This window comes from Beta vulgaris, chromosome 1, assembly GCF_026745355.1.
Source record: "Beta vulgaris subsp. vulgaris cultivar EL10 chromosome 1, EL10.2, whole genome shotgun sequence".
NCBI lineage: Eukaryota > Viridiplantae > Streptophyta > Magnoliopsida > Caryophyllales > Amaranthaceae > Beta > Beta vulgaris.
This window is the reverse complement of record NC_079202.1, coordinates 57,363,510-57,378,422: the sequence shown is the minus strand read 5'-3', so window position 1 is coordinate 57,378,422 and position 14,913 is coordinate 57,363,510. Positions and strand designations below refer to the sequence as shown.

Genomic DNA, 14,913 nt, shown 5'->3' with positions numbered 1-14,913 from the left:
GACAATATATACTTCTTCATATATTCATGTATATTGTATTTTAGGTTAGCTGTTCATTGTATGTCATTTGCATGTACATTGGTTTTAGTATGATAGTCACCCCATGTCTTACTCCTATTCCTAAACCTCACACAATTCATTTCTTCTCAGTTTGACAAGATCAAGCAACTGAGAATCCAGTACTGCATTGACATTCTTGTGAGCAAAGTCAACAACCGTGCTGCCTGGGTTGCTGATTCTGCCAAAGCACAAGCTAAAGGGAAGTCCAAACACACATAGATTCAACTCCGCACTCTTCCAACAATTTCTAATAGTCACTTTTTGTTGTACTAAACCAAACATTTCTAGAATTACTTTCCTGTTAACAAAACAATACCATTACTTTTGTATAGCAACAACTACTACCTTTTGAGCTGCTAACTTCAAAATATTTGACATATTATATAGGTCGTACATTATCATTCCTTTTATGTTCACATCAATTTTCTCCATAGTTCAAACATTTAAATAATTATACACACTTCATAACATATCTTCAAATAATAACCTCCTGCTTTCAAGTGATTCCAAACATTCAAAAGTGTGACTTCACCATTTATAAATCACATGTGCCAAAATACAAACTTCTTTACCCATATCTCTAGCATGTACATTATCAAATACTTTCATGTACACTGCCTAGAGTTAACATATACACCAATTATAAACATTGTATAAGTTAACACAACCTCCAAGTCATAATCAGGAGTTTTTTGGGTGTTTTGGACCAAGTACAACATGAATGAGCTACATCCATTACAAAAGTGTATCAACAACTCATTCATGGTGGACTACGTTTCATTTCCCAAAAAGCTCATCAAAAATATTCATGTTAGGTGACCAAAATATCGCCTCTCAATTACCGAATAGCTTCTCAGAATATTCGTGGTACACTTCCAAGGCGGCTTTGTGATGCGGCTGCTCAACTTTACTACCTTCCCCAGGGATGTGGTTAATAGGGAAATGATCATCAGGGCCATACACATCAAGAAGAGACTTATTCTGTGTTGAGTGAGCTACAGTGCTTTCTTCAGGATATCAATGTATTCCTGTAATAGTCAAAGTTAGCTGCCTACACTAATTTCAAAAAATTAACTTATAATTACACTGACCATTTCCCCTGTTGAAAATGTACAACATAATGAAGACACAAAGAACATTCTCAATATATAGAATGTACATCGTTTCAATATGTCATCATATTATCCTACTACCAAATAATTCTACAATGAACATGTAACAAAAACAGATGAACACATATAATACCAATGTACATCAAAAACAAAAATATGCCATCATGATATCCTACTATTCAAATTATCCAATAATGAACATGTTACAATAACAGATGAACATCTTAGGATACAATTGTACAATGATTACCTGGACAGATTTTTGCGCTTTTGCCTTGTTCCTCAATGCAGCTTTCTCAGCAGTTTTCTTCCACCCTCTTAACCTGTTCACCTGCTTCTCCACAGTGCTTTTCAACCTTACATTTCTAGTTCCTTTCTTCCTCTTCTTAGGTGGATCTTTAACAACAGGATATAACAAATTTTGCACGTCATCAATGGTGATTGATTCATCAACTTTCCCAATAAGCAACCCAACCTTTGCCTTCAAATCACTTAAAGCATTCTCCACAACTTTCCTAGCAGCTATGTCATGTTGAGTTGAATTAATTATGGATAAAGCATCCCTTGTAGTTTGAACACGCCACACCGACGCTTGAACAATGTTTACATCCTTCCCAACGTCATCATCAACTCTTGTACACATAGCATGTTTTGCCCATCTACCCAAAATGTATCTTTGGGGAATTTTTTCAACATTATGTATGTGAAAAATCCTCAATGAATGGGAACACAATAAACCCATCTCAGTGAAATACTTGCATGTGCAATCAATTGTCATATTTTCTTGGTCATATCTAACAAGATGCATTAGATATTCTTTCTCAGTGCGTCCCACATGGTATTCAAAGAAAGGGGGGTCATACTTGACTAGTTTCTGGCAAAATGACGCACCTCTTATGAAATTTTCCTCAAACGTCAAATACACAGCCACAGTGTATATCTTCTTCGCCTCATTTAGTAACTTAACATCTACAAATGCTAGATGTTTGTTGCCATTAAGTGCATTGTAATCTTCACAATTCTCCCTATCCCTCCATTCCTCAACAACATCTATAAAAACTTTGTAGAAATTACAAAGGCCTTGCATGCTATGAAGCCTTTGATTCAAGGAATGGTTTGTAGTCTCACTTCTTTGAGAAGACAACACCCCTCCTGAGAAGTAATCCTTGGAGTAAACTGGACACCACATCTTCCTTAACTTGTACAACCTAATCAACCAAGGACATGCAGCGCACTTGTACTTGGTAATCATACTGCATACATAATACAGTAAACAATTATGATAAATCCAATGATCATGCCCCTTAAACCAATGAACAATATGAGTTATTGAATGAACATAAATTTGTCCACATTCATATAATACTGTACATTACATCATGACATACTCTTCAAAACACATACTAATAATGTACATTAATTCAACATTATTTCATTCATTTAATAATGTACATTCCCTCTCTCAACACTCATTTAATAATGTACATTAAATCATCGCAATTATTCAGATCAGAAAAATATACTAATTCTCTAAATTCAAAAATATTCATTATGCATTGAACATTGTGATGAATCTAATGAACATTAAGCTTACAACAATGTACAATTACCTTGTCCAGTAGTGCTTGAACTCACTCTTGGTCTCACAATTTTTAGAACATAATTGAATAGATCCACAAATCCAGCCTTTCCCCTCAAACCTTTTATATTGTTGATGGAATTTTTCCCGATGTGCCATATACACAGACGATGTATAACATTGGGAAAAACAATGCTTATAGCCTTCGCCATCGCAGCATCTTGGTCAGTCATAATGGTAATCGGCGACCTACCTCCATACTCTTCAAAAACGAGTCAAACAACCACACAAAAGAATCGGTGTCTTCGTTCAATAGGAAACCAACACCAAACATCACGTTCCTTTGGTGATGGTTCATCCCAACAAACGGACCACAAATCATCCCATACTTATTCGTACGGTACGTCGTATCATGAACAACTAGATCTCCAAACACTTCATAATCCTTTCTATTCTTCCATCCCTCCAGAAAAAACTTATTAAGTGCCCTATAGCATCTAGTCGAACGTCATAATAAAAATCATATTCCGCTGCTTGTCTTTGCGTAAAGTTCTTTATCAGTTGGTTACTATCACAACCATCAAGTTCTTTCTTTCTTTGAGTAGCAACTGCATCATAAGCATCTCTGTTCACAAACCCAAGATTTGGAGATCCCCCCGCTTCCTTCCTCAATACACGCACAGGTTCAGCAACCCCCACTCCACAACTTCTCAAATTATTAATCATATGCAATTGTTCAACTGTCACTTTCCTATGAGATCTTATTAAATGTCTTTGTTTCAATGGCACCATGGGGTGATTGTGAATCATATGGTGCTTAGTAACAATAAAAAATCCAGAGTCTTTGGATACATCAAATTGAATAAACGCTTTACATCCACAACGTTGATCAAGCTTAGTGAATGCCTGTGCCAAGAAGAACATCATGTATATTCTAGTGAACATTGGCTTTGCAGTAATGAACATCCGCATTATTTTTTTAAACACTATGATTTGAAAAAAAAAAAAAACTAATGTATACTAATTTTACCACTATATATAATAACATCTGATATACTAATGTACATATTATCATCACCACACCTCAAGTATACTCCAGTGAACATTTGCTTTTAGTCATATATAAATTATATGTACATATTGTCATGACCTACAGTAAACCACACAAAACATAACACATACCTTAGGCACACCACCTTTTGTGTCTTTCAATCCTTCCCGACTACAAACTAAAAAACGTTGTCTGATTGTCTTTGTTTCATATCTCCAACAAACTTTGCCCTTCCGGATACCAAATCCGCATTTAAATGCATACTCATTGTATAATTTGTAAGCTTCTTCATCGTTGGCAACTTCTTTGTGTATCAATTCAGATGTCTCACACTCAACATATTCTGCAGACAAAAAAAAATTAATTAAACATAACTAATATTTACCCTCATATAGAATAATATACATTGAATGTCCCTTTAAATGATCACTGTAACAACAATGATTATTAACACATAACAAATATTAACACTAATATAGAAGAATGTACATTTGATGTCACTGAATTGATCACTAAAATATCCTAACTATACTATTGTCTTTAATGCATGTAAATTACATCATTTTCCACTTTCTCCCTCCATTTGGCAAATTGAGTATCATCTACACATAAAGCTTTACACATGTAAAACAGTGAAACATCTCAAAACAGTATAGGTTTACACCTTAAACATAACTAATATTTGCCTCATATAGAATAATGTGCATTGGATCTCACTAAAATTGATCACTGAAACAAAAGAAAAATAATTATTCACACATACCAAATATTAACACTCATATAAAATAATGTACATTGGATGTCACTGAATTGATCAGTAAATTATCCTAACTGTACTATTGTCTTTGATGCACGTAGATTACATCATTTCCGACTTTCTCCCTCCATTTGGCAAATTCATTATCATGAAACACATAAACCTTTACACATGCCAAACACTGAAACATCCCAAAACAGTATAGGTTTGCACCTTTTGGGGATTTATAATAGACATACATAAATATAAGGAACATTCCAATCAACAGCACAATAAATGAAAAATAAATGAGGCAAGGCATTAAATTGCTTCTTGCATGATAAATTAGAGTGAGTGACTGACTTATGTAACTACCAAACTTAAAATTGACTGCGCATATTGACCCTTCATGGGATAACACTAAACATATCTGACATACGTAACCAAAGTACAAAATGCCACTGTACATTAACAGTCAACCAATTGTACAATTTTAATACCCCAATGTACATTATAATATTCTTGCACATCAACTAACATGCATTTGTACATTAAAAAAGAGCTTGGTAGCTAAATACCATTCTTCTTCTCTAATTCATCTTCTTCACTTCCTCCTTCATTCCCTAAATCTTCCATTGCATTATCAAGAACAACATTATCAACATCTTTTCACTAATATCTTCCATTTTTCCAACTTTTGTACCATAAAACTTGCAAAGATTTTAAAAATACAAACCGAAAATCACCCAAAGTAAATTCTGCCAAATTATCATATAAATTTATGAAACTCATAAAGAAATCAATGAAGAACAAAAAAAAAAGAGAGAGACTTTAAATGCTTCTACATAAATTTATGAGAGAGAAATAGAATGAATGATTGATTGATGTAAGTTACAAAGTACACCATGACATACCATGAGCTAAAGTCAGCTGGCCCACTTCAAAAAAGGCGCCAAACTCACCCCCAATTCAGCCAAACTTTGGCCCCCCCCTAAACTACACAAAACGCTGTCGTTTTGCACGAGGTGTAGGTTCCTCTACCTACACCTCCGTGCAGGATCTAAATTGCGCTCATTTTTAACGCATTGTTGATTGTTCTCACAATGATCTCATTTTCCAAAACTAGGTGATTTCCCAATTGGATTTTAAACAAAAGCATGCATGACATGAATAACAATTTGTCTCCGCCTTAGCTACTTAATTAGAATAATCTCAGTCCCCACTTTAGTTTATCTAAGGGTTAAGCCTATACTACACCAAAAAAACATTAGGATAATTTCAAGAAGATTAAATTATTCATGTTATATTATCCTTTTCATTGTCGATTTCTAGAGGGATTAGCAGTGAACTTGTGAGAATTAATTTTAGTTATACAAGCTCGATAGCCCAACACGATTAGTAGGGCCCAGAGATACATTGCGGGTTTCGAGATTTTCCTAATAGTCATCTTATTTTGGATCTCTAGCTAGTCTAGTTTTTTTTTTTTTTTTGAAATTAACATTAATTTATTGATTCAAAGTCATACGACATCTACAATAAAAATCAAAACTAAACAAATACATATCAAATGAAATAAATACAATTCTAATATGATAAAACCACGATCTTTGAGTAGATCTAACACTTCTGAAAACCCTTCTCTTTCACATCGCTGTCTGATGCAGCCTTCTGCAAGGGGGTCTATCGATCTTTTGTAGTTTTGAAATAGAACCGAATTCAATTCAAGTGATTATAAGAAAATCTTGACATCTGTTGCAACTCCGCACAAATTTCGATCAACAAATCAACATCTTGAAATACACAAAAACCCAAAAACAAATTCTCTAAACTCTCACATGGAGAGAGATAAAATCTAATATATGGGTAGACATAACCCAATATATGGGTAGAAAAACTCTCCATTAGAGAGAGACTGAGATTTATTGGAAACATATACATAAAAATCTAGTAATAAAACGAGAAAAGGGGCTTACCACCGCCCAAAGGGGTGGTGGTAGCCCCTAGGTTGAAAATTAGGGTTTTATGAGAGAGGAGAGAGAAGAGAGAAAAAGGAGGAGAGAGGAGGCGGTAAAAACAACTACGGTGCTTATAAGGGACTGTTCTCTAGCTAGTCTAGTTATATTAGGATTCTATAGAGATTATTTATTTCCTAATATATGCAAATTGTATTAACAAGATAAATAATTAGTTTTCTAGGTCTAGTTGGATTAGATCTTGTTAGATGCTTGTTCCACTATTCTATTCTCTATAGATTGGGGGTCAAAATCAATGTTTTAATACTTATTAAATACCGAGTGAGATTTCAAAGACTCCCAGGTTTCTAGTTAGAGTTCTTGAAAGAGATTTTAATTTACAGGAGGGTTTTGCTAATATTATTCATTGAAAGATTTATGACTTAAGACTAATAAAAACGGTCATTAAATGCTGATAAATAAGGCCCAAGGCCCTGTCATGGGCTGGGCGAGAGGCGCACGCGTGTGTGGTAATCACACATTACCACAAACCCATTAAAAGCCTCATTGCTACTCAACTCAAATGGTAGAGCAAGAGTAATGGTTATAAACCTTACTCTTCCACTATGATTCTTTCAATGTGGGACAACAGATAAAATAGACACTCCATATTATTTTGAAGCAAACTTTGAGTTTCTACTGCAAACTCCTATAAACTCCAACAAGAATAACCTCTCTCTTCACTTGGCATGACATCAATAAATAATAACCGCTACAACATATATCTATTGGGGGTAACAACTAGGAATCTAGCTAAACAAGGTCTCGAAATTAAGAAGAAAAATGGATAAAAACTCGACATATCCCAACATGTATGGGAGCTAAAACTCGCAGGCACTGGATACGGCCCGTGGATGCGAACTAGACTTGTGGGCAAACAACTTATTTAGCACTTCGAGCCTCGTTGGTTAGTTGCGAACGCGGGTGTAGGAAGCTTATAATCATGTGGGCTGGTTCGAGTGACTCCTTCTTATTCATCACACACACACACACACACACGCACGCACGCACGCACGCACGCACGCACGCACGCACGCACGCACGCACACACACACTTCTTTACCCATCTCCACATTACTACCTACAATCTCCCACCTAGAGATCGATAAAAGTGAAGAACACACCTTCAATATATATGTAGCCACGATCTCGACTTGTCATCATCACTCTCCATACATCACCTAGTGCAGAAGTGCCTCCTACTCACATAGGGAGCAACATCGAGGCCTCACTCGACCCCGAGTCTCCATCATCACAATGCAGACCATAAGGAGTACTCTTCATAATTCTACGAGCATCCGATAATGCTCCCACCCGAACAAAATATCATACTCTAGACTTGATTTCTTACGCACCACACTCATGTGTGCCTTCTTCACCTTATTTGTTCCATGGTTTACGCTAGCAAAGTGACACCAACTTTACCATCATGGTTCTTCTTCATAGGCCTATTGTATACAAACTTCTGACACTCTTTGTGAAGTTCTATTCGTCCTTCCTTAACTACCTTTGTCGTGTTTCCTATGGTGTACATTGTTCCGCTGCTTGCACCTCGAGATACTACCATAACAATTTGGGAAAATTCCTCAGGTACCCCTGAGGTTTGGCGTAATTCCCAAATTACCCCCCACATTTGGGGAATTCCTCAGATGCCCCTGAGGTTTGTGTTTGGGCTCAAAATACCCTTACTATGGACGGAACCCTAACGCCGTTAGGTTTTCCATCTCTCTCTCCTCCCATTCCCCCACCCATTGCCAACCCCCCTCCCCCAGCCGGCGGCCTACAGCCGGCGACCACCACCCACTTCGGCGCCGGCGACCCTACCCTCTTCCCTTCGCCTGCCAGAACAGCAACAACCCCCCAAACCCACCCTCTTCCCTTCGCCGGCCAGAATAGCAGCACCCGCCGACGACCCCACCATCTCCCTTTCCCCCACCCTCGACACCCCACCCTAGCCCTCCCTTTCCCCATTCTTGATTCCCCCACCCCAGCCACCCCAACACCACCCCCTCCCCCCTTTCCCCTTATCGAAAATGGCACCCCTTCCATGTCTCCTATTGTGAGTCGACCCCCTCCCCTTCCCCACCCAGATACGCCGCCCCCAAACCCTTTAACCCTCCTCGAAATCACCCTAGGCACCACCCTAGGCTGATGTTCTGCTATTCTGGCCGGCGCCAACGTCAAGGGTAAGGGAATCGGGAATGGGAGGGTAGGGTCGCTGGCGTCGGAGTAAGGAGGGGGTTTGGCAGTAGGTGGCGGAATGGGAGAGAGAAAAAATAGGAGAGAGAGAAGGAAAACCAGACGGCGTTAGGGTTCTGTCCATAATAAGGGTATCTTGAGCCCAAACACAAACCTCAGGGGTATCTGAGGAATTCCCCAAATGTGGGGGGTAATTTGGGAATTATGCCAAACCTCAGGGGTACCTGAGGAATTTTCCCTAACAATTTTTCAGGAAAAACCCTTAAACACTACCTTATAGTCGGGCTTGTCAAGTGGACTTATTGATATCAAGTTTTTTGTCAAATCAGAGATGAACTTGACATCCTTCAACTCAAACATGTCCCCATTTGCAAGCTTTATGCTCACATCTCCATTGCCTTCAACTTCTCATGGTTTATCATCTGCAAGGTACACTATTATGAGTTTATGAATTTTCAGATTTCGGAACAACTCCTTGCGGGGGAAGAAGAATGAAACGAAGAAACCAAATCCAAGATCCGTGAACCAGTTGAGCTCTTTGCACTAATCACCTTCAAAGCATCAGAAACATACTCCATTACAAAGTTCGTTGAAGCATCACTCTCTTCATCACTTGATCCTCATTCTTTTTCTTCCCTTTATCAGTGTCTTTGGAGTTATGGCATCGTCTCATATAATGACCTTTCTCGTTGCATTCCGAAACTCTGCTTCTGCCTTACTAACCCTTCCACTGCTCTTACCCCTTGACTTACCCTGCTTAGATATCCAATGTTATATCCTCCCTCTACCCTCACTCAGCGTTGTATGCTCCACCAGATGATTCCTCGGAATCCCTACACCGAGTACTCTTACTCAACACCAAATCCTAACATCATCCTACTTTAGTGCTTCCTTTCATGTGGAGTTACTGACTGCGGCAACAATAGTCTTCCACTGTCTTGGTAAATAAGACAATAAAACCAAAGCTTTTACCTCATCATCAAAGGTAATTTTCACAGAGGCCAATTGACTAATAATTTAATTAAATTAATTAATAAATTCAGCAGCAGATTTACCATCAACCATCTCAAGGTCAAACAAACTACACATCAGGCATACCTTATTCACATCCGAAAGCTTCTCGTACATGCATGGCAAAAGTAATTTTTGCAAGCAATTATTCCAACAATTTGTTACCTCGAAAGTGTTGGGTAATGATGTGGAGATGGGTAAGGAAATGTTGTGAAGGTGTATGGCCATGTGGGTGTTTGCAATGAAGCAAGTAGGAATCACTCGCACCAGCCCACAAGATCATAAACTTCCTACACTCGCGCCCGCAGCCAAGGAGGCTCGAAGTGTTGAAGAAACCGCTTGCACGCAGCTCTAGCCCGTTCCCATAGGTAAGTACCCCATGCCAGTACGTAGTCAGCACGCCGTGCCCGCGGGTTTCAGTCCATGATGGGCTTTGTCAAGTTTTATGCATTTTTCTTCTTAATTAAGAGACCTTGTTTATCTAGGTTACCTGATTGTTACCCTATTATAAATATGTTGTAGCGGTTTAGTTTATTGATGTCATGCCAAGTAAAGAGAGAGATTATTGTTAAATCCAGAGAAAATAGCTAGAGAACCTAGAGAAAGGTTAGAGATTTTATAGAGATTAAAGAATTCTCCGTGTATCATCATTATCTCATATGCAAAGTCCTAGTTTAGTGTTCAGGGTCATCCCTATTCAAGGGTTTCCACGTTAAATATTATTGTACTCTTTATGGTTTTCATTTTTTGATTCCTTCGTACATTATACTTCGATTGCTTGATTTGTTAGTGCCTACGATATGTATTCGCAACAAGCGGTATCAAGATCTAGGTTGAATCTTTATACGATTAGATCGTGTTGAATAGGTATAACAAATGATGGAAAGGTGAGGATTATCGATCAGTAAATTTGATGGTAAAAATTTCGATTTCTAGAAGATGCGGATTGAGGATTATTTGTACCACAAAGACTGTACCAACAACCTTTGTCACAAAAGAAGCATGTTGCAATGAAAGATGAAGATTGTGCAATGTTGGATCGGAAAGCACTAGGTATTTTCGATTGACATATGCGAAATGTGTTGCTTTTCATATCAAGGTCGTGAAAACAACGGTGGGGTTGATCAAAAATATTTCAGTCATATAAGTATAGGATGAAATCTCATCTACATTAACCTCCTTTATATATGACTCTTTACCCTCAAGATTTACCCTCAAGATCTATGTTCTTAATATAAATCTTAACAGTATATTATTCGACATACTTTTTCTAGTATAGGAGTATATTTTTGTGATAAATTCTTTCACCAAATTATATAATTTTTTTTTGGAGATTTACATAAATCTAAAATATAATCTTCTGGTTACACAACATGCATGTTAATGGTTTGGTTTACTTACCATGCAGCATGCAAGATGCAATTAATTAAAAGTCGAAAAAAGCCAAAACTCATCAGGCGTAATATGATAATGACATTTTTCCAATATAATTTACACCGTTTTTTTATTTATTATAATCAATTTGCTTATAGCTGATATGGAAGGGCAGACAATACCAAAATAATACTCCAATTTTATTGGACAATTGTTTAACATAGTATCAGGCAGAGAAAAATAATTAAGCTTGACGATCCTCGTTGCTTGGATGGTCAGTTTCATGCAAAAAGCTAAAAGAAATGACAATCTTAACTGCCATTTTGGCATGCAGTGTATCTGGAAGATCTTGACTAATATGTAATTTGTTTTGTTTGTTTCTACTAAACAATTACCTTTAAAGAATATAGTAACCAATGCAAGGATTACTATATTTTTTGTGATTTTTTTAACAATAAAAAATCGTACATTCATTAAAAAAGGAATTACATCCTACTGGTAATATAACTAAATTTAAAATAAACTTTAAGAGCTATTACAATTCATAGAAAACAAAAACAACAAAAAACGATAAAGAGTCACATGTGACGAAGGGAATCGCTGGTCAATGCTAGTGATAATGGTGGAGTCAAACTTTGATGGCAGATGGCAATGGTGAGAGAAGCGAGTGTCATTTCACGATTCGGACAACAAACAACCAACGACGAGCGTCGAATCTCGCCGCATGAGCAATCCCAATAAACCGCTATTGCTTGGAATTATGGGCTAATGATCTTGTGAAGAATCACGTTCCTTTGCGACTCAATACTCTTACTCGAGAGTATTTCAGGTGTCTCCATTAGAAAGGAGAAACGTTTTTGAGTAGGGGTGCTAAAAACCACCAGATACAATTGGTGTGCCGCCTGCAGATTTGAATTTGTCAAAGTAAGGATCATAAAGATCAATGCCGAGCTAGGGAGAGAGCTAAATAAAGTGAGCTCGCGAACACTTCGCCGTTTGTGAAACCGAAAAATAGAAATTCCAACCATGAAAAACGTGCATCGCCTCAACCACGCGCACAATCCGCTTGATTTACTTGTATCCACATCACACTCCAAAAAAACCACAAATTCTACTGTTATGAATTCCCATACCTTGTCCAACCAACTGACTCCTGAACTTTTAAAAAGCACCATACATGAAAGGAAGCAAATAAACATATTATATATTGATAAACATACTGAAAATACTGATAAATATACTTAAACTTAACCCACTTAGGGAGACTAAAAACCAAGGGGGAGGGAAAAGGAAGGGCCGACTTAAACCAAGGGGGGAGGGGATAGGGAGACCCGACATAACAACAACGGGAAGGGGACAGGGAGGCCCAACACTAAAACAGGGGAAGAGGGGGCGTAGAGGCCCGACGAGAACAGTGGAAAGGGGAAGGGAGGCCCGACGTAAAACAGGGGGGACAGAGAGGCCCGAACTCTACAGGAAACCAGGGGAAAGAAGGGACGGGAAAGCCCAAACGCTACAGGTGGGACCGACACGACGAATGACAACCACCAGGGAAGAGGGTAGGGTTAAATCGAGAAAACTAAAGTCTAAAGGGACTAACATATTGTTAAATTTTAGATGAGTTAGGCAAAAAAACTACCATACATCTAATTATATGTAATCTATATATATACATATATATATTATATGTTTCGATTGTCCCTGTATCTTTGGGGAGACTCATTAATTATAGTATATATGAAAAATATCTGATACTACTAATGACACATGTCTCCATAATATGTTATCTAATCATAGTAAATAGGAAATTTCAGATAAATAATATGCAAATCAGTTGATTTTACTAATCAATATATAATATTTTCAGAATATTTTTCATTCAATTGTTTACTCCTTATGTAAAACTAAGTTTTTATCCTTTTTTCAGAAATATATATTAAATACGAGTCAGATTAGTTGGAGACTTGGAGTTTTATAGTTCTATCTTATAATTAATCAATCGATAACACTAAGGTAATATATAGATCAGTTATATGTTATTTATTCTTTTTCAACGTTGATATCTCACATGTGAGGAATCTCTCACTAGTAGAATAAATGTTACCTGCAGCGGTCATTAAGTGGCATATTGATGCGGTTTTGGCCACGCAATAATTAAGGGCACATCAATCGGTAATTACCTATTGCTGCCTTGCTTATCCAAAACTGTAACAATAGGTTTTTTTTTTTAATAAAAAATGAAACTTATTACTGTTGTTCTGCTGTCTTTGGTAGGAACAGCAATAGGTATTTTCCACTGAGATCGAATAGTCCTTCATGGAGTTTTCATTACTGTTAGGCTTTTTCGCTCCAAACATATCTTCATATCGCTCCAAATAATATTTTCAATGAATTATTTATCTCCAAACATCCATTATCTTTTACCTGCCAGAAATTCCAAAATTCTTTGATTTTCAGAATAATATACTAAAGTATCTATTGCTTAAACATAATCCCACCAACAAAACTGATTAATATGGTGTCGACGACAACTAATATAGCAGGACCAGCTGCCAACTGCATACACTACTAAGAGCCTAGTAGCCTACAAGCACAAAATTTGGTCCCAACAAAAATCTTACCGACGCAGAAAAACTCGAGGCACCATGACCTAACACCAAAATTTGCTCGATTTACGTGTTCGGCGACAGCTTTTGGAGTAGCTTTTAGTGTTTTGACTTAGTCAAAACACTAATTATGTGTTTGGCATGCTAGAGATTGAAGTAGTGGTTAGTGTTTCAAGTAGCTTTTCACTAGCTTTTCACAAACGTTATAAAATATAGCGTTCAGTTTCACAAATAGCGTTCTACTGTTTTTTCTTATTTTTCCAAAGAAAAAAAAAAGGCTACAATTCAGGAATAATCCCTTCGTTTCATTTTAATCTACATATTTACACTTTTTCGCATGTCAATGCAAAGTTTTAAGGACATATATTTTTAATTTTGTATTTGTAAAAATTATAAAAAGTACATATATTAATAAAATACATGTTATGATGAATCTAACAAGATCTTACATGATTATATTTTTATCGGCGTATAAATCACAAATGATGGTCAAAGTATAATTTGTGAATAGTGTAAAATATCAAAGTGTAACAATTAAAATGAAACGAATGGAGTATAATATAGTGTTTTTTTTAATCTGGCGTACTCTTATGGTTTTAGAGTTTTCCCTTATTTTAATATATATATATATAATAAGTTTTGTGTAAAATTGTCTTATAGTTAAATTATGTTAAAAACCATCTTAGTTTATATCTTTAAACTCATTTTATAAATTAAATATGTCATTTTAGTTAATGGAGTTAATTGTAGATAATGGGTCACATTGTACCTTAAAGGTATCACTTCTGTTATAAGTGATTCTGTAACAACAAGTCAATCAGTGTTTCAATTTTTCAATAATGACATCGGATGAATTACTACCATTATATTTAGACGATTAAATGCTTTATAGTGCTTGTCACTATTTAGAAAATTAAGAATTTTGCAAGCATTTACGACACGGGAATGATATTATGGCCGTCGAATTTCAGTGATCTAGCTGAGGAAAAATGATAATTAGGATATATACCGGTTAATTAGTTCAATGGATTTTCACATCCAATTAAGATTTGATTATTGCCTTAATATTCCTCCATTTCCTTATAAGATATTTTTAATTATGAAGTCGATTAAATATGTATCTCTAATAAAATCAATAAAAAGCGAAAATAGAATATGGAGAAAATGTCATTT

At 36.5% G+C, this 14,913-nt stretch overlaps 2 protein-coding genes across 2 annotated transcripts; both read right to left on the bottom strand.

The window, feature by feature from the left end:
- Window positions 1-894: 894 nt before the first annotated feature.
- Window positions 895-2,984, bottom strand: LOC125499453 (protein FAR1-RELATED SEQUENCE 5-like). Its single transcript, XM_057392369.1, has 3 exons — window positions 2,767-2,984; window positions 1,423-2,425; window positions 895-1,041 (listed from the first exon to the last, which is right to left on the bottom strand). Exons 1-3 carry the CDS (start codon window positions 2,982-2,984, stop codon window positions 895-897), a joined length of 1,368 nt encoding a protein of 455 aa, XP_057248352.1.
- A 187-nt stretch (window positions 2,985-3,171) lies between these two features.
- On the bottom strand, window positions 3,172-5,174 carry LOC130590294 (protein FAR1-RELATED SEQUENCE 5-like). The gene is made up of 3 exons (XM_057392368.1): window positions 5,117-5,174; window positions 3,934-4,145; window positions 3,172-3,657 (listed from the first exon to the last, which is right to left on the bottom strand). Exons 1-3 carry the CDS (start codon window positions 5,172-5,174, stop codon window positions 3,172-3,174), a joined length of 756 nt encoding a protein of 251 aa, XP_057248351.1.
- Window positions 5,175-14,913: the final 9,739 nt, after the last annotated feature.

What these genes read in the sequence shown, in the direction of transcription:
- LOC125499453 (XM_057392369.1), bottom strand. Translation starts at nt 2,984, where the DNA reads ATGACTGACCAAGATGCTGCGATGGCGAAGGCTATAAGCATTGTTTTT. An exon ending in CAAGGTAATTGTACATTGTT is followed by an intron (nt 2,426 to 2,766) that starts GTAAGCTTAATG and finishes TTATGTATGCAG; the next exon opens with TATGATTACCAAGTACAAGT. An exon ending in AAGCGCAAAAATCTGTCCAG is followed by an intron (nt 1,042 to 1,422) that starts GTAATCATTGTA and finishes CACTCAACACAG; the next exon opens with AATAAGTCTCTTCTTGATGT.
- LOC130590294 (XM_057392368.1), bottom strand. Translation starts at nt 5,174, where the DNA reads ATGGAAGATTTAGGGAATGAAGGAGGAAGTGAAGAAGATGAATTAGAG. An exon ending in TGAATTAGAGAAGAAGAATG is followed by an intron (nt 4,146 to 5,116) that starts GTATTTAGCTAC and finishes TTTTGTCTGCAG; the next exon opens with AATATGTTGAGTGTGAGACA. An exon ending in CAAAAGGTGGTGTGCCTAAG is followed by an intron (nt 3,658 to 3,933) that starts GTATGTGTTATG and finishes TTCTTGGCACAG; the next exon opens with GCATTCACTAAGCTTGATCA.